The sequence below is a fragment of the Canis aureus genome, chromosome 20 (genome assembly GCF_053574225.1).
Source record: "Canis aureus isolate CA01 chromosome 20, VMU_Caureus_v.1.0, whole genome shotgun sequence".
In the NCBI taxonomy this organism is placed as follows: Eukaryota; Metazoa; Chordata; class Mammalia; order Carnivora; family Canidae; genus Canis; species Canis aureus.
This window is the reverse complement of record NC_135630.1, coordinates 8,120,799-8,138,659: the sequence shown is the minus strand read 5'-3', so window position 1 is coordinate 8,138,659 and position 17,861 is coordinate 8,120,799. Positions and strand designations below refer to the sequence as shown.

General features: G+C 41.8%; 3 protein-coding genes across 30 annotated transcripts in view; 1 reads left to right on the top strand and 2 right to left on the bottom strand.

Moving 5' to 3' along the window:
• The window catches only part of CLGN (calmegin), a 48,601-nt gene extending 47,015 nt beyond the window's left edge, over positions 1 to 1,586 (bottom strand). The window contains exon 1 of one of the 2 annotated variants that reach the window (XM_077860945.1): positions 1,565 to 1,586. In XM_077860945.1, the coding sequence (XP_077717071.1) occupies positions 1,565 to 1,585 (21 nt within the window). In that variant the 5' untranslated portion in view covers position 1,586. Of the gene's footprint in view, positions 1 to 1,008; positions 1,148 to 1,564 lie in introns of those variants that run through there. The other variant, XM_077860946.1, reaches the window with a different exon arrangement.
• Positions 345 to 17,643, top strand: LOC144291439 (uncharacterized). Of its 21 annotated transcripts, none has more exons than XM_077860954.1 (6): positions 351 to 475; positions 1,619 to 1,684; positions 6,267 to 6,348; positions 7,655 to 7,826; positions 16,598 to 16,794; positions 17,402 to 17,643. In XM_077860954.1, exons 1-4 carry the CDS (start codon positions 370 to 372, stop codon positions 7,701 to 7,703), a joined length of 303 nt encoding a protein of 100 aa, XP_077717080.1. In that variant the 5' UTR covers positions 351 to 369; the 3' UTR covers positions 7,704 to 7,826; positions 16,598 to 16,794; positions 17,402 to 17,643. The 21 variants fall into 21 exon arrangements, 5 of the variants coding, with proteins under 5 accessions (XP_077717080.1, XP_077717082.1, XP_077717081.1 ...); XR_013358699.1 differs by lacking the exon at positions 351 to 475 and adding an exon at positions 1,254 to 1,382 and having other exon boundaries at positions 1,619 to 1,750; XM_077860956.1 differs by lacking the exon at positions 7,655 to 7,826 and having other exon boundaries at positions 6,267 to 6,324.
• The window catches only part of MGAT4D (MGAT4 family member D), a 52,645-nt gene continuing 41,179 nt past the window's right edge, over positions 6,396 to 17,861 (bottom strand). For 6 of the 7 annotated variants that reach the window (XM_077860947.1, XM_077860950.1, XM_077860949.1 and 3 more), the window contains 3 exons: positions 17,379 to 17,486; positions 15,944 to 16,111; positions 6,396 to 7,525 (listed from right to left, as the gene is read on the bottom strand). In XM_077860947.1, coding sequence (XP_077717073.1) covers positions 16,097 to 16,111; positions 17,379 to 17,486 — 123 coding nt within the window. In that variant the 3' untranslated portion in view covers positions 6,396 to 7,525; positions 15,944 to 16,096. Of the gene's footprint in view, positions 7,526 to 10,020; positions 10,137 to 15,943; positions 16,112 to 17,378; positions 17,487 to 17,861 lie in introns of all 7 variants that reach the window. The other variant, XM_077860948.1, reaches the window with a different exon arrangement.

Genomic DNA, 17,861 nt, shown 5'->3' with positions numbered 1-17,861 from the left:
GCCCTTACGGAGGCGCGGACTGCGTGCCCGGAGCCTTTGGGGGCTTGCTCACATTTTTGTGCAAAGTGGCGCGTGGAGGGAGCGGCGCCCTCGCACGCCCCGGCCGGCCCTACACCCCTCGGGAGCGCGCCCCGGGGCTCGAGCTTGGAACGGGGCTGAAATGGTAACCGCTGGGGTAACGGCGGTCGGCGCGGCGCCGCAGGTGGACGCGGCAGGTGCACGCGGCAGGTGGACGGGGCAGGTGGACGCCGCATGTGGACGCGGCAGGTGCACGCGGCAGGTGGACGCCTTAGGTGGATGGGGCAGGTGCGCGCGGCAGGTGCATGCGGCAGGTGCACGCGGCAGGTGGACGGGGCAGGTGGACGCCGCATGTGGACGCGGCAGGTGCACGCGGCAGGTGGACGCCTTAGGTGGACGGGGCAGGTGCGCGCGGCAGGTGGACGGGGCAGGCGGACGCCGCATGTGGAAGCGGCAGGTAGATGGGGCAGGTGGACGGGGCAGGTGCACGCGGCAAGTGGACGCGGCAGGTGGACGGGGAAGGTGGACGGGGCAGGTGCGCGCGGCAGGTGGACGCCTTAGGTGAACGCAGCAGGTGGACGGGGCAGGTGGACGCGGCGGGTGGACGGGGAAGGTGGACGGGGCAGGTGCGCGCGGCAGGTGGACGCCTTAGGTGAACGCAGCAGGTGGACGGGGCAGGTGGACGCGGCGGGTGGACGCGGCAGGTGGACGGGGCAGGTGGACGCGGCGGGTGGACGCGGCAGGTGGACGGGGCAGGTGGACGCGGGACCCAGCGCGGCACCAGCTCGGCCGCCCGGCGCGGGCTTCCCCCCCGCGGAGAGCCGCCAAGCCCCGCGCCCGGGCGCCTCCATCCCGGAGCCTGACTCCCCCTGCCGGGCCCCGCGGTCGCCGAGGCCAGGGGAGCGGCCCGGAGCCCCCGCCCGGACTCCCGACTCGGCACCCCGGCACAAGCGCAGGGGAGGGCGGGGAGGCGGCCCCGGCCCCACGCACCTGTGTTGCGGGCCCGTGTTCGGCAGCGGCAGCTCCGATGTCCGAGGCGCTGCCACCCGGTCCCGCTCGCCCCAGGCCAATCCCGCCGGCGGCCGCCCAGCAGCGACTGCCAACCGCGCATGCGCGTGCGGCCCAGGCGGGGAGCGGCGGCGGGAGGCGCGCGGGGTGCACCTGCAGCGGGGGCCCAACCGCCGCGGGGCCGCTCCTCCCGCCCCGCCCCCGCCCCCCCCCCGGGCAAACGGCGGCAGGCGCGGGCCCCCTGGCAGGGGGCGGGCCCTCAGGACCCCAGGCTTTGCCCCCCGAGGAGCACCTGTCGCCCGACCCCGGGCTCCCAAGGGAATGGAGCTTTACAGACCCCCCCCCAACAGCGTCCAGTTAGTACCCCAGGCCTTCCCTAGAGCCCTGGATGTCCAGGGATGCCAGGTCCCTGCGCTCCGCAGGGACCCTTCCCTTTGGGGTGGGGGGGTGATAAATACGGATTAAGTGTCAGCATAACAAATGCATTCTCCTTTCCGAAATGCTCTTAATAAGAATCGGTGACATTTATTGTGCTCACCGTACTCCAGGGGCTTGACATTCATTATTTCATTTAACCGTCACAACCCCCCAGGCAAGGAACTGAATGAAGATCCTCATTTGCTCGAGCCTTGGATTGACAAACAGGGTTCGAATCCAGGTGTGTCCCTCTCGGAGCCTGTACTTTTAACAAACCACACACCGAACATAAAAGTATAGCATAGAGGTGGGATTGAATCACAAGCTTCTTTGCCCCCATCCAGTTTACCATGTAGCTTTCGCCAATCTTTGATAGTAAATCTTGACTGGATTTGAATGGCTGCGATGTATATGGTAGGCATGGGTTGGACTCTGAGAAGGTGCTGAGCTGTTTTCCAAAGTGGCTGTTTTTATGCTCCCACCAGTAACGTAGGAGAGCTCCAGTTCTGCTACATTTTCACCATTGCTTGGTACCAGGTCAGTCTAGATCTTTCCAGAGGTCAATCGATGATGCCTCACTGTAGTTTTATTTTTATTTTTAAAGATTTATCTATTTGAGAGACAATGCGAGCAGGGGAAGGGGGAGAGAGAGAGAGAGTCTCAGGCCGACTCCCTGCTGATGTCTCACTGTAGTTTTATTTTTATTTTTAAAGATTTATCTATTTGAGAGAGAGACAATGTGAACAGGGGAAGGGGGAGAGAGAGAGAGAGAGAGAGACAGTCTCAGGCAGACTCCCCGCTGAGTGCAGAGCCCCAGGCAGAGCTGGATCTTAAGACCCTGAGATCAGGACCTAAGCTGAAATCAAGAGTCTGGGTGTTATGCTATATTTTGGTAAATTGAACTCCAATAAAAAGAAATTAAAAAAAAAAAAAAAGAGTCTGTTGCTCAACCCGCAGAGCCACCTAGGCCCCCCTCACTGTGGTTTTAAATGCTATGTAGTTGCCTCACATACCACCAAATCCCCTCCATAGGAGTCCTATCATTTTGTATCCCCATTGACAGTATATGAGAATGTCTGTTGCTACATAACTTCACCCAAACGGAATCCACTGGCTAGGTTTTGAATTTTTGTCAACCTGATGATGGGGCAGTTTTTGATATCTCATTGTAGTTTTAGTTTTTACTTGTGAGGCTGGATACATTTTTATATATAAGGGCAAGTTCTTCCTTTTTATTGCATCCAGATTTTGAGTCATAGTTAAAATACCTTTTCCAACTCCCAGGTTGTAGAGAGATTCACCCATATTTTCTTTTAATGCTTGTATAAATTTATTTCTGATTCACTTGAAGTTTATTTTCGTAGAGCACGTGAATCTTGTATTTCTCCAAATGTCCATCCAGTTGTCCCAATGTCATTTATCAGAGCATCTCTTTGCCCACTGATTTAAGATACTGCTTTTATCATTTACTAAATAACCATATGTGGTTGAGCCTATTTCTGGACTTTCTATTCTATTTCATTGATTTGTCTACTCAAGTGCTAGTACAAAGTACCACACTGTTTTAATAATAGAGGCTTTGAAAAATATTTTAGCATCTGGTTCCCCTAGATTCCCTTCTGGCTCTTCCTTCAGAGCTTTTCTAGACATTTCTGAATGTTTTTTTTTCCCATATGAACTTTAACATCAATATGCCAAGTTTCAGATTGTTGGCATATCTATCAGGATCACAATAAAATTGTAAGTCAACTTAAAAAGAACATTTTGATGAGATGTCCTATCCAAGAAGAAAGAAATTGCTTGAGTCTCTTGGAACTTTAGGAGTGTTTTATAGCTTTCTTTGTATAGTTTTGCACGTTTATCTCTAGATCACTGAGATTTACATACAGTAAACATCATTCATTTAAAGTTTACAATCTGATGAGTTTTGACAAGTGTACACACTTCTGAAACCACTTCCACAATCAAAAGATGGACTATCACTTCTAAAAGTCTCCTGCTTTTGTACATTTCTTCTTAGGTTTATTCCTAAATATGTTTTTCACTGCTATTAGAGGTTTTCTCATTTATCACATATTCTAAGGGTTTATGATCACTTTTAAGAACTTATTCATTTCTGGATGTTAAATTTATATTCTGATATCTTGCTGAATTATTTAGATTTGTGATTAAGTCCCATGATTTTTTCCACTTAGAGTATCATGCTATCTTTAAATAGAACTTTACTTTTTATTTTCCAACTCTTGTGCCTACAGTTGTTTTGGCTAACATTGCCAGAACAACCTAACAGTCCTAGAGATAGTGGGGATCATTTGCCCTATTAGTAGAAATGCTAATAATAGCCTAGAAAGGCTAGTAAAAATGCCTTGCGTTTCCCCGTTAAATAAAAAGACATTTTTAGGATTGAGGTACATGCACTGTGTCTATCATTGTCATATTTAGCAAGTTAAAATATAGGACAACCAATGAGAATCTAATTTCATATAAACAATTTTTAGTACATATATTTTTCATATGTGAATTTCATCTGGCCCATAATTTTGTGTTGAGAAAGCATCCATTCATTGCAATTTTAATATTTTTTAAAAGATTTTATTTATTCACTCATGAGAGACACACAGAGAGAGAGGCAGAGACACAGGCCGAGGGAGAAGCAGGTTCCCTGCAAAGAACCCGATGTGGGACTCTATCCCTGCAAGGCCTGATGTGGGCCTCAATCCGGGACCCTGGGATCACTCCCTGGGCCAAAGGCAGACACTCAACTGCTGAGCCACCCAGGCGCCCCTTTAATATTCTTATAGAAAATAGTTAAAAATAGGTGTTGCATTTTTCAAAGGCCCTTTCAGCATCTGTAATCATACGATTTTTCTCCTTAAGCCTATTACCAAGAATCCTACCCAGATTCTTGCACTCCTGAAACAATTTTAAAACATTGGGACTCTCCGATTTCTCAAAGTTCAGTTAGGTTCCCTTGTGCAATCATCTGTACCTGCTGTCTCTTTGTCCCTATGTCTCCATAATTAGTTCTATTTCTTCTATGAAAATTCATTGATTTATACTTTGTCTCTATTCACATCAATTTCGGTAAACTAAATTCTCCCAAGAAATCCTCATTTTACCTGGACTTTTATTTTTTTTTTAAAGATTTATTTATTCACGAGAGACACACACAGAGAGAGGCAGAGACACAGGCAGAGGCAGAAGCAGGCTCCATGCAGGCAACCTGACGTGGGACTCAATCCCGGGTCTCCAGGATCAGGCCCCGGGCTGAAGGCGGCACTAAATCGCTGAGCCACCCGGGCTGCCCCTTACCTGGACTTTTAGAAAGAAAACTAGTATCAGCAAAACAAAAACCCCTTACATAAACTTCCTCATTGGAAGTTTGTATACTGACAGTATATTGACGTATACTGTCAATGGGGATTCATTGTCTATGACTGGCTATTAATAACATAGCATTGGGGATCCCTGGGTGGCTCAGCGGTTTAGCACCTGCCTTTGGCCCAGGGCTTGATCCTGGAGTCCCGGGATCGAGTCCCACGTCAGGCTCCCGGCATGGAGCCTGCTTCTCCCTCCTCCTGTGTCTCTGCCTCTCTCTCTCTCTATCATAAATAAATAAATAAATCTTTAAAAAAAATAACATAGCATCTAAAAATGTAATTGGGGGGAAAGGTAAAGAAAGGGGGGAAAAAGTCAGATGATGGTTTTGATGGGAAAAATGCCTGCCCAGATTTAGCTCCCATTCTTTGTTCACAATGGGCTGTGAACCTGCCACAGAGTGGAAGGTCCATATAAAAATATACAAGGTTAATTTGCTCTTCCAACCAAGAGTGTTGTCACATTTGCTATTACTACTAACATCAGTAATATCACCATGTTTCTATTTATACTTTGATGGTGCAGTTGTTGGTAGCTTATCTCAATACCTGAGAGAATTTCACCTATCATGTCTCCAAAGTTTGCAGAGCTTCTATTTACTTCAAACACAGTGTTCAACGGAAAAATTTTTTTCATTAGAATCTTGTCTGAATATGACTTCTCCAAACTCATCTGCTATATTGAGCCAGGGGCATAAATACATCACATGCCTTTGTGTATATGCTCAAAGGAAAGTGATTTTTTTAAAGATTTTTATTATTTATTTATTCATGAGAGACAGAGAGAGATAGAGGCAGAGACACAGGCAGAGGGAGAAGCAGGCTCCATGCAGGGAGCCCAACATGGGACTCGATCCCGGGACTCCAGGATCAGGCCCTGCATCAAAGGCAGGCGCTAAACCACTGAGCCACCCAGGGATTCCCAGGAAAGTGATTTGAAACAGCAAAATCACCATGAATGCTATAAACAAATGCCCAAACCAAGCAATAAGCATTTTTGCTGTGCTATATCCCAGATGGGTGTCAGGGGTTCTCCAAACTGCCCCTTCCTCATACACCTCAGACCAGACACCATGGGTGGTGAGTGAAACAAATGTCAGCATTTGGGTAGCAGGGATGGGGATGGAAACTGGGGGCATCTGTCCTGGCTGCACTATGAACGTTTTCTGGAAATGCTTTGTGCTGACCATCCAACTCTCTGTCCTGGAATTATTTCATTAAGGACGCAGCTATTGGTTTGAATCTTTAAGGTCGCTCTTCAACCTCTCTCTCTCTTTCTCTCTCTCTCTCTCTCTCTCTTTCCTTCTATCGTCTGCTACTCTCAGGGTACTTTGGTCCAAAATTTAAGTCAAATTAAAAATTTTTGTAACATACATGTAACGTGATGTCCCCCACCAGCCGCTTTACTGAAATATACTTGACATATTGCTGCTTCTCTTCTAAAAGGGCAGAATGAGATGGACACATTTGAACAGTTCAGCTTTCATATTCTTCTTGTATGTTGGTATGTAATGCAGTTCAGACGAAGGTAAGTATGTAAAGTTTTGGCCCTCAAGGATAGATAATACAGCAGTATAAAGTACAATTTTCATATTTTATTGAGGAATCAGAAGAAAAAAATCTCTTATTTCACAAAATAAATAAAGTAAAATTCAATAGAGTAACAAGAAGAATGGACAATGGGTAATAGACTCCTATAAGAAACTAACAGATCAAGCAAGCAGACAAAAATTAGTAAGAATTTTAAAAACTTGAAGAAGTAAATTAAAAAGCCTGATATAAGAGAATCCTTTACCCACTAAATAGGAATATTTTAAGAAGACATTTTAAAGGCATAAAACACTTATTAAAAAAACAAATGAATGCAACATATTTTAAAGGGAGTGTACAGAGACTATACATTCTTTTCAGATTCATATGAAACCTAAGAATTCATAACAATTCTCAAATCTTATCGCACAGATAAAATTCGCTAACAATAGTATAATTGAGAAATCAATAGTAAAAGATGGCAAAACCCAATATATTTGAAAAAAAAAAAAGAGAACACACTCCCAAATAACCCATGAGCTAAGAAGGTAATAATACGAGAAATTATAAAATCTTTAGAACTGAATGCTATCAGAATACTTAAATATCAAGAGGTTGGTAATCAGCTCAAATGGCACTTAGGGGTAAGTTTTTAGTTTCAAATGCATTTATTTAAAAGACAAGAAGATACTGTGGCACTGCCAGACTCAGGCTTGCTTAAATTGTGCCTTCTATTTCTTCAGATACCCTAACAAAATGGATAAGAACCTATACTAATTGACACAGAACCTGTTCATGACAATGGCAAGTTTCTAAACTTGTAGTTATTTATTGAGATTATGTGGTAGCATCACTATCCAAGTCAACAAAATACATTTCTTTTTTTTTTAACAAAATACATTTCTTAATTTTCAAAAACTTACTTGCCTTTACTATTTTTAAATTAAATTGTAATAGTAGTGGTACAAACATCATAAATAAACATTCTAATTTTTCTTGACATAAGAGGTAGTTTAATACTTCCAAGCCTAGTAGTTCTATTTTCTCCTCTTCTATACAATTATGCATTTTCATTATTATAATTTCTGAAAGATGCCATGAGCAAGTAAGGTTATCTGAGGTTTCAAGGTATTACAGAGTTTTTTTCTTGTTACACTTATTATTCTTCATATTTTCTGAAATAAAAACAAGAAATCTGTAACATCTAGAAATAACTAATTCACAAGGATGTAATTATTTTCATGAACATTTTTGACAATATTCTTTCCTTACTATGTCCTTTTGACCACACTTTTCCCTTATAGAGAAGATAATTTTACATTGGCAAAAGATTTGATTCTTAAGATGTATTAGACAATATCAGTTTTAATACAGTCATGGTGTTAAAATTATTGAAACTGGACTTCCATCACTGGGATACCTGGAAAATCTATATTGTTGGATTATCATTAAAGCCAACTAACTGTTATAAATAAGGTATGGATATTTTTAAACATTCACTTTACTTTTATTTTTTAAATTTTAAATTAAATAAATATTGAAAATATTTAGGATAACAAAGTAAAAACATAATCTTTTAACACTAACATATGAAAGAAAATCAGAGACTTATTATAAAATTAGAACTGGAGAAATTTTGCTGTGAATAAAAGATAATCTGTGTACTACATTTCATATGAAATTAGTTTTGAATTTCTTGTCAGTCAAAGGGAACAAAAATACCCACAATGGGCAAAAAGAATTATGACAATTCTTTGGGAAAGAACATTTTTTTTTCTAGCTCCAACTTCTAAGAGAAAGCTGTCACATATACCTTTACATAGAAAAGAAACATAAAACTTGAAATAACAGTTTTGAAGGAAATGCAAATATGCCGTACATCATTCTTTAATGAAAGTCAAACGCATAAACTCAAATAATTCAGTTAAAGCATTTTGATGGGAAATATTCATCTACTTCATCACCTCCAGTAGGCTTACCAGATTTTGCAACAGCAATAAAACAAATGGGTCATACATACAAAAAAAAAAAAAAAAAAGTCTGTGTTTAAATTCAAGGTTGAGTGGGTATCCTGTATTTTACCTGGTAACCCTACTTCCAGCACACAGAAACATTTTGCCCTGTTGCCCAGTAACTGCAGTAAAACAAAAGTTAACTTTTCATGTAGAATGAAGCAGTAGCAAATTTATAGAAACACACTATTTTCTTGCTTATCAACAGAAAAACTTTAAAGTATCTTTTTTTAAAAAAAGATTTATTTATTTTAGAGAAAGAGAAAGAGAGAGCAGGAGGAGGGGCAGAGGGAGAGGGAATCCCAAACTGATTCTGCACTGAGTGAGGAGCCCGATGTGGGGGCGGGGGGGATCCCACGACCCTGAGATCATGACCTGAGCCGAAGCCAAGAGTCGGACATTTAACTGACTGAGCCACCCAGGTTCCACAAAATGTAACTATCTTATTTGAGTTTTCAGAAGTTATTTGTACAGAAGTATTTGTTTCTAAAAGAAATTTATTTTATGTTCATTATAGGTATAGAACATGAGATGATAAAAGAACACTTAAACTTATGAAATAGTCAAAATTTTTAAAAACTTAAAACTCAACTAATTTATCACTAAGACAAATTTTTCGTTTATTATCATTTTGACCTACAAGCTAGATGAATAGAAATAAACCAAACTATTTTTCTCCATAATGAGCTCTAGAAAATTTATCTTATGTTTTAAAAAGTTTTATGAGTAGCATAAACTGTTTAAGGCACAAATTTCAGAAAGGGAGATAGAACATGAAAGACTCCTAACTCTGGGAAACGAACAAGGGGTGGTGGAAAGGGAGGTGGGCGGGGGGGGGTGACTGGGTGGCGGGCACTGAGGGGGGCACTTGACGGGATGAGCACTGGGTGTTATTCTATATGTTGGTAAATTGAACACCAATAAAAAATTTATTTAAAAAAGGCACAAATTTTACATAAAAAATATTTTAAAGACTTAATTTAGGAAAGTGTAGCAATACTCATGCTGCTATGTTGGACCGGGTTAAAGAAGGGAGAGTGAGGGATCCCTGGGTGGCGCAGCGGTTTAGTCCCTGCCTTTGGCCCAGGGCACGATCCTGGAGACCCGGGATCGAATCCCACGTCGGGCTCCTGGTGCATGGAGCCTGTTTCTCCCTCTGCCTATGTCTCTGCCCCTCTCTCTCTGTGTGTGACTATCATAAATAAATAAAAAAAGAAAGGAGAGTGACATTTATCTTGCTGGGGTCATGAGTGTAGATTTTATTTTACTTAATAAAATGAAAAGTTGAAAAAAGTTGAAATGTCATATCTAAACTGGTTCTAGGTGGTGGACAGCTAGGCCCCACTGAAATGATCATAAATGCACAGGAAAGGAAAGATGTAACTCCAGACTACGTAAAGCATGGAGGGGGCTCTCAGCTGAGGAGACGTTTAATCAAATAAACAAAAGACATAAATCTGATGGAAAAGTGGGGACTGACAGCAGAGCCGAGGAATCTGTGACCTCAGCACCGGGGACAGGGCTGGAATGGAGGTGGCAAGTTTGATGAAAGACAGGAGCCAAACTAGGGCTGACCCTGGAGAAGGAAGGGGGTCTGTGTCAGGAGCACCCCACAGGAAGGCCTTCAAGCCCTGGGCCACTCACACACATAGCCTTACCTGAGGAAAGCCGAATGTGCCACCTGGATGGAGCCACCGCAGGCAGTGTGGGAACTAATGCCCCAGAACAAAGCTCTCTGCATTTTGGTTATGTTGTTGCCCCTTCTCTCAAATCACTGGGAAAACAAAACAAAACAAAACAACAGGAAAAAAAAAACACAAAACAATCACAACCCAGGCCCCCGCATACTCTAAAGCAAAGTGTGTAGGCCAACACATCCTACCCATGTACCAAAGACTCTCAGGAAATCTCATTCCTTTCAATTTTATGAAGGAATATGAAGACAAATGCAGTGTCAGGGGAGGAAAGAGGAAGGAGAGGAAATAAATTACTCATTGTCACCAGACAACCGAGACTCGCTGAATATTTGACGAAAGCGTACAACCTGACAGAGACGGATCAAAATAGACAAGCAGAGTGATCTGGTCACAGGAAAAACCCAGCTCATTCAAAATACAGAAGAGAACTTTAAAAATGTTTCACGAGAAGATCTAATTAATACTCTTGAGATTTTAGGAAAATTGTATCCGCAAAACGAGTACAGGGTAGGAAAAAAGGAACAATAAAAATGAAACGTTTGTGAGGAAAGTTAGTCAAGGAACCCACCTAGTACGTAGAAAAACAGGTGACAGTAGATAAGAGCTATGACATATAGAAGATCAATTCCATAAATTTAAGATTTGATTATTCTTCCAGAAAAGAGTAGTTACAAAAGAAAGGAGCAAAATAGTCATGATATGCTATCGGCTATTTGTGTCTCCTTCCTCAAAGTCATACGTTGAAGTCTTAAATCCTCAGTGTATTTGGAAATGGGGCCTTTGGGAGATAATTAGGTCCCGAGGGTGGAACGTTCGTGAATGAGTTTAATGCCTTTATAGGGGGATAAAGAGACTAGAGATTTGTCTACTCCTGGCCGTGTGAGGATGTAGTCAGGAGACAACAGTCTACAAACCAGGGAGTGGGCTCTCACCCAAAGCCCCACGCTGGCACCCTGATCTTGGACTTCCAACGTCTAAAACTGTGAGAAATAAATTTCTTTCCTAAACAGCCACCTGGTCTGTGTTCTTTTTTGTCATAGCAGCCCAAACTGACTAATACATAATAAAATGAGTAAGCATCTGAGCTAAATACCCATCTATACTGCAGGAAAAATCATGCAGATAAATAAAAATTAGCAGCAGAAGCATATTACGTAGCAATATGAAGGAAACTACCAGGGGCATGCAAACCAGAAATGATGAAGTGCCATTGCCTCTGGCGAGTGAGACAAGGCTGGGGAAGTGCAGGCGGTTGCTTCCTCTTACTGTGAGCACCTCTTTTTATTGATTCTTCGCCAGGTATGTGCATATTGCTTGAAGAATACATACAAGGCTAAAAAGCTTGTACGGTTGAATTCTATTCCATTTTGAAATACACCCTTTGGAAAATGAAAGGGGTAGTAATCCATTCTGCAGCTCTTTCATCAGTTTGGAAACATCTAATTTTAAATATCTAACAGTCTTAGCAAACTTAGCAAACGGACGGTTCCTTGGTTCCCTGAAGTTGTTGTTTTTTTTTTCTTTTTTTAAAAAAAGATTTATTTATTCATTCTGAGAGAGCAAAGAGAGAGGCAGAGACACAGGCAGAGGGAGAAGCAGGCTCCATGCAGGGCCCAATGTGGGACTCGATCCTGGGTCTCCAGGATCACACCCCGGGCTGCAGGCGGCGCTAAACTGCTGCACCACCGGGGCTGCCCCTGAAGTTGTTTTTGATAAAGCCACGTGGTTGCAGCGCAGGGTGCTAAAGGCGTCTCCAATCCCTACCATGGGAGGGAAACCACGAGGTGCTGGCAGTCTTCTTGTTCTTGCAGGAAAGAAGGGAGACGTCCTGAAAGGAGCTAGTAGAAGAGAAAGACAGGGGGCTGAGAGCATGACGGATAAAGGCTCCTGGGAAATTGGCCAGCCGAGCTACCTTCTTCAAACTTTTGCTGATCTCAGTCCCATTAAAAAAAAAAAGAAAGAAAGAAAAGAAAAAAGAAAAAACCTTTTAGCCTGATGCAGGTCTAATTGAAACGCACAGAACACAGGTCATCTTTATGGAAATGCACCCACGTGTCCGCGGAGTGGTACGTGTATAGATAACGCACGCTCCTGACTGTGTTCTGTGCCTCTTTTCCTGCTGAAGCGTCAGAAGGTAACCCTGCACGAACACCCTTCCATGCACATAAACCATGCACAGGGAGCGTTAGATGGAAAGCAGATGCAACTTGATTAGCAGGGGAAGAATTCAAGTTCCAGAAACACAGAAGAGCCAGCTGGGGAGGCGGTGGGCCCGGCCCTCAGGACTGACCCAAAGCCAGGGGTGCTGGAGCCTTGGTGGAGATGGAGTCGATACCCCTCAAGACTGGGGTCGCCCCCACTCGGAAGAGGAGCTTCTGTACACCGTGAGCAGCAGATGGCCCCACACCCCCAGGTCCTGGAGGAAGGCCACAGGAAACCGTGGACAGTAGAGGCCAGAGGTCAGGCGAGGAGGCCCACGGCCCCTGAGGTTTGAGTCTGAATAAAGAAATGCACTGCCTGCTGCTCGAACCCAACTGCTGGGGGGGGGGGGCAGAGGTCAGGAGGCCACCTCTGGAAGCCTTCAGCAGGGCCGCGGGCCATTTCCAGGACCCTGCGAGCCAGGGGAGCGCCAGTGCTGAGCCCGGCCTCCTGCCCACAGCGGGGCCTGCGCCCTCTCGGCGCCTCTTGCAGCTCTGCCGGGGTGTCCCTGCTGATGTAACCGACACGGGCCCTTGGTGGGGAAGGGCATTCTGAGGGGGGGCGCCCCAGGTTCGCCCCGGGAAGCAGGGTGTGAGGAGGACGGCAACGACGGGTTCGGGGAGCAATTCCAATGGGGGATGACACAGGCCCTGGGGACTAATGCCTGGGCATAAGGAACTTTCTCCGAAAGGTAGCAAGGCTACTGTGTGCATCAAAAGAATCAACGGAAAGTCCTGGTAATTAAAATTTGTTTTTGTAGGTTAAAAAGCAAACGGGCTGGAAAGTAAAAGCTCGGGAAGGAAACAGCAGCAGGCCCCATAAGGACGGCGGATCAGACACAACTCTTTACTTTCTAGAAATGACTTGGCCATAAGGGCAGGTTAAAGACCCAAGACCTTACAGCTGGAACGGGAGAGCAGACAATGGACCAGTCGGAGGTCTGAGGGCGCTGTCTGAAGCTGCTGGGAAGCAGGGAGCACAGTCTGCAGCGCAGAAAGCCCCCCACGGCTACAAACGAGGGGAAGGGGGCAAACCATGAGGATGGCTCCAAGTCTTGGCAGTGGGTAAAGCTCTAAAGATCCTCTCCCACCCCATGGAGCCAAGTGATTAGCTTTCCTTCACTCTTGAAGGGTAATTCTCAGAAAAGGCAAACATGTGGTATCTAGACTCAAACCAGGGGAGGGACAAGAATGCTAAGTAGGCCAAATAGGGGCACCCAGGTGGCTCAGCCCATTAAGCCTCTGACTCTTGACTTAGGCTCAGGTCGTGACCTCAGAGTCAGGATTTCAAGACGTGAGATCTGGCCCCCCTCCCCTCGTTGGGCTCTGCACTTGGCAGGGAGTCTGCTTGAAGTTCTCGATCTCCCTCTGCCTCAGCCCACCCGCCCCCCCGCCCCATAAACAAACAAACACACAAATCTTTAAAACAACAACGGGACACATAAGTAAATACTGACAAAGTGAATACTGAAAGGCCCAGCTATCTTTGCCCACTTGGCTCCCAGACTCTCCAGCAATCTGACTGGCCCATGCAGCAAGACCCAGGCACTAACCCGGCTAATTCCTTAGGGAAAGAGCTGAGCCACTCCTGCCCTACAGTGGAACGCGCAGGTTCAGCCATGTGCTCGGAGGCTCCAACCCGCTTTCTCCACCTGAACAATCTCTGACCACTACATACATGATGAAGCCCTTAGCAACAGTGACCAACAACAAGAGAACTCAGAGGAAATAGAAACTGCAGGAAGAAGAAATTTTTAAAAAATCTTAAAAAAAAACAAACCAACTATTAAAATCCTGAGAGGGTTAAGTGGAACCATTTCAAACATAAAACAAGAACCAAGTGTTATAAAAGGGGATGATAACAGTAGGAGCACAAAAGGGGTCCTTAGACATTAAAGCTATAATAGTAAAGACAAAAACCAACCAATCAATGAAAACTGCCCCGCCCCCCATTTTGGAGTTCCTTAAAAATAACATAGAAAATAGAGCAGAAAATGTATCAGCAAAGTAATTTGTATTTTCCAGAATTGAAACATGAGTTTTCAGATTAAAAAGCCCTACCAAATATTAAGAACAATTGATAAAAATAGACCCACACCATCATGAAATTGTAGAATTCTAAATACGATAAAAATTTTAAAGGCTGACGGAGGGGGAAATGGGTCCTATACCAAGAAACAGGAATCAGAATGGCTTTCACTACTTTTCACTGGTTACACTCGTGAATACCTTCAAAAATCAGAATTCAGAATTCTTTGCCTAGCCACCCTAATGATTAAGTCTGATAGATTGCAGTCATTTTAAGATGTTTTAGTTCTCCAAGAATTTACCTCCCATATGATCTTTCTCAAGAAATTACTGAGGGGTATGGTTTACTAAAACAAATAAGTAGACCAAGTATGTTGCAGATTTGGGATACAGAAAATGGGAAAATCAACCCCCTGGTTCCTAAAATATCTGCTAGAACTGTCCGGTTGCAGGAGAAATATTTTTCAAGATTAGGAAGCGGCATTAGGAAATGCAGATAAGCATTTGAAAAATATTCAGCATTCATCCACGGTTTTTAAAATGTTTGAATACACCGAGAACAGATTTGGATAATTCACAGGGAATCTGAGGGTGAATTAGTGGTAAGTACATAAAAAAAAGCTGATTTAAAACTAAAAAAAGTCGTATAATGAAAGAAGAATAGAACATACTTTGTAGCTTAAGTGTAAACAGCATTTATACTCTCATTATAACATTATTGAATACTGAGCAAACCAGTCACATAACTATATGGACAGAGTGAAGGCTTGGGTGGAGTGCACTCTATCAAAGTTAAAATCTTTTGTTCATTAAAAGGCATTATTAAGAAAGTGAAAAAGCAAGCCATAAACTGAAACTTGTGGTCAGACTATATGGAACTATAACAATTCAAAAAAACAAACAGGTGAACAACCCAATTTTTTAAATGGACCAATACTTAAGACATTTCACAAAATATATACATACATTTCATTAAATCCATATTTCATAAGGATCTATATTTTATATATATAGATACACACACAACTAGCACCTAGCATATGAAAATATGCTCAACATCATTGGTCATTAAAGAAATGCAAATTAAAATCATAAATGAGGTATCAGGATCTGGCTTTTCTAACACTCCATACAAATTGAATCGTATAGTATATAGTCTTTGGCATCATGGCTTTTATCATTTAGCATAAAGTAATTTTAGAGATTCATCCATATTGTTGCATCTATTGATAAAAATGAGGCTTCAGGGGCACCTGGGTGGCTCAGTGGGTTAAGTGTCTGCCTTTGGCTTAGATCATGATCCTGGGGTCCTGGGATCGAGTCCCACATTGGGCTCCCTGCTCAGCAGAGAGTCTGCTTCTACCTCTACCTTTCCTCCTCCCCCTCCCCTTGCTCATGCTCTCGGTCTCTCAAATAAATAAATAAAATCTAAAAAAAAGAAAGAAAGAATGAGGCTTCCAACTCAGATGTATTGTCTCCAAATTCATTGTATGTCTACAAGTATAAGATAAAAAAGGAAAAAACACTTATTCACTCTTCTAAGACAAAATATTAGTATATCAAAAAGTTATCTGTATAGACTTTTAAAAGACACAAAATATATAAAATAAAACTAACGAGTATCTGATAATTTACTATATATCAATTTTTATACTTACCACTATATTGTCAAAGGTTTAAATTTTTGTATATGATAAAGTCTCTTATCCACTATGAAGAAAATTGAGAACTAAGACTAATCCTTATTATGCCATTGTTTCCAAAGAATGATGCCGATCATTTTGAAAGAAGGTGTTTGAATTATAAGACTCCTAATAATAAATATCCTGTAAGAAATTTTAAAAATAATATAATTAAATAATTGTAACAAAATAATATAAATTTTTAAAATGTACAACTACCTTTGACATGTCATTAAATTGTTATTTATTTCTATTTTACATTGGGTGAGGTATAAAAAGGGAAAAGGCTATATTATAATATGAAATATGAGTGATTAAATTTTCTACTTAGTAGGTTGTGAATTTACAAAGGTAAGGTTAAAATACCTTATTCAGCAAATAGTATAATGGAAGAAAAGAGTCCCACTATAATAGCACCAACAAATAGAATGGTATTGATCAATTTCTTTCTGCATCACCTGCGACTATGTTTTATGTATTTTCATGGTGTTATTTTCTGCATCAAGATTCATAACAGTTAAATTTTCATTATTCCTGGCACTTGTTTTGCTTAATGAACACTTTTAATCTAGAATTTCACTTTGCCTAATTGCTAATAGCTAAATTTACTGAATTCATGCTATTTTTCAGGCAGTGTTCCAAGAAGTGCAGTACAACAAATACACAGAGATAAGGAGTAGAAAAGGTGGAAAGAGGGCAGGTCATAAATAATGAATGAAATGATGGGAGTACGTGTATGTAAGTGTCTCTCATTTCAACTGACAAAAGAGTAAGGCAATCATCTGTTTTTTTGTATGAAGAAACTAAAAAGGGAGACTCTTTCAAAGGTAGGAAACATCTTAAGGCTCACCTAATTTAAACCGCTCTTACCATAACTAAAAACTAGTTGTTTTGACTCTAAAGTCTCTGCTTTTTCTACTGTACCAAGAGGCTAAGTCAATTACAAATAACATTGCTTCCAAAAATGATGGAAAATTAAAGAATGATTAAAAATCAAACAATACCGAATTTTTCTTGACATGGCAAATAGTGATCTGAAAAAAAAGAATGCTGATACACTTAAATTCTACAACAGGGGCATTTTATTTAGAAATATTCCTCTATAACTCTAAATATTAAACTAAAATAGTGAATTCTATCATGATTTTTAAAACACATTTGTAGTCATTACTTGAATCATACAGCTGTAACAGTAAGGCAAAGAAGTTTACGTAGGCTGGATTTTTCTCTCCATGACAGATCACTTGGGTCTCGAAAAGATGATGGCTCTTCACAACATATAGTTACCATAAGATGAATTATGTTTAAACAACCATATTTTACAGTCTCGTATTTTCATCCCTTTTCTAAACACTACTTTACAAGTTCATGAGACATTGTATATTACTCAAGTTACATTTCAAAATCTTACTTTGGAATATTGTTCTCTTCCAGGGAATGATGACTGTATACCCACATGCTGGAAAAGAGAAGGTTTATATCGAATACGAATGTGTTTATTTCGTTCTGCACATTTTTCCTGGGAAAAATAAGAGAAACAACAATCTTCCGTAATAAGCCAAATATACTCCCTTTTTATTGCATATATGGATGGCAGGATTTTGGGTTATATTGTTTTATGTCAGAATTCTGTTTTAATATTTAAAAATTAAATAAAACTTTCTTAGCTTTTTAAATTTTATTTTTATTTTTTAGCTTTTTCTTCATAAGTATAATAAAATACAAGTTGAGATACAAAAAGGTTTCAGTTAAAGCATGTATTTTCTACTGTTGTACCAGCTATCATTTTCTGTTCCCTTCTTTTTATTTCAATGACATAGATGAAATCTTTTGTATTTTCTATCCATTTCTTTCAGACTACATTGTTCTTTCTCTTTCTATAGTCATTAATTGC

What these genes read in the sequence shown, in the direction of transcription:
- LOC144291439 (XM_077860954.1), top strand. Translation starts at nt 370, where the DNA reads ATGTGGACGCGGCAGGTGCACGCGGCAGGTGGACGCCTTAGGTGGACG. An exon ending in GCCGCATGTGGAAGCGGCAG is followed by an intron (nt 476 to 1,618) that starts GTAGATGGGGCA and finishes ACAACCCCCCAG; the next exon opens with GCAAGGAACTGAATGAAGAT. An exon ending in CAAACAGGGTTCGAATCCAG is followed by an intron (nt 1,685 to 6,266) that starts GTGTGTCCCTCT and finishes CTCTTCTAAAAG; the next exon opens with GGCAGAATGAGATGGACACA.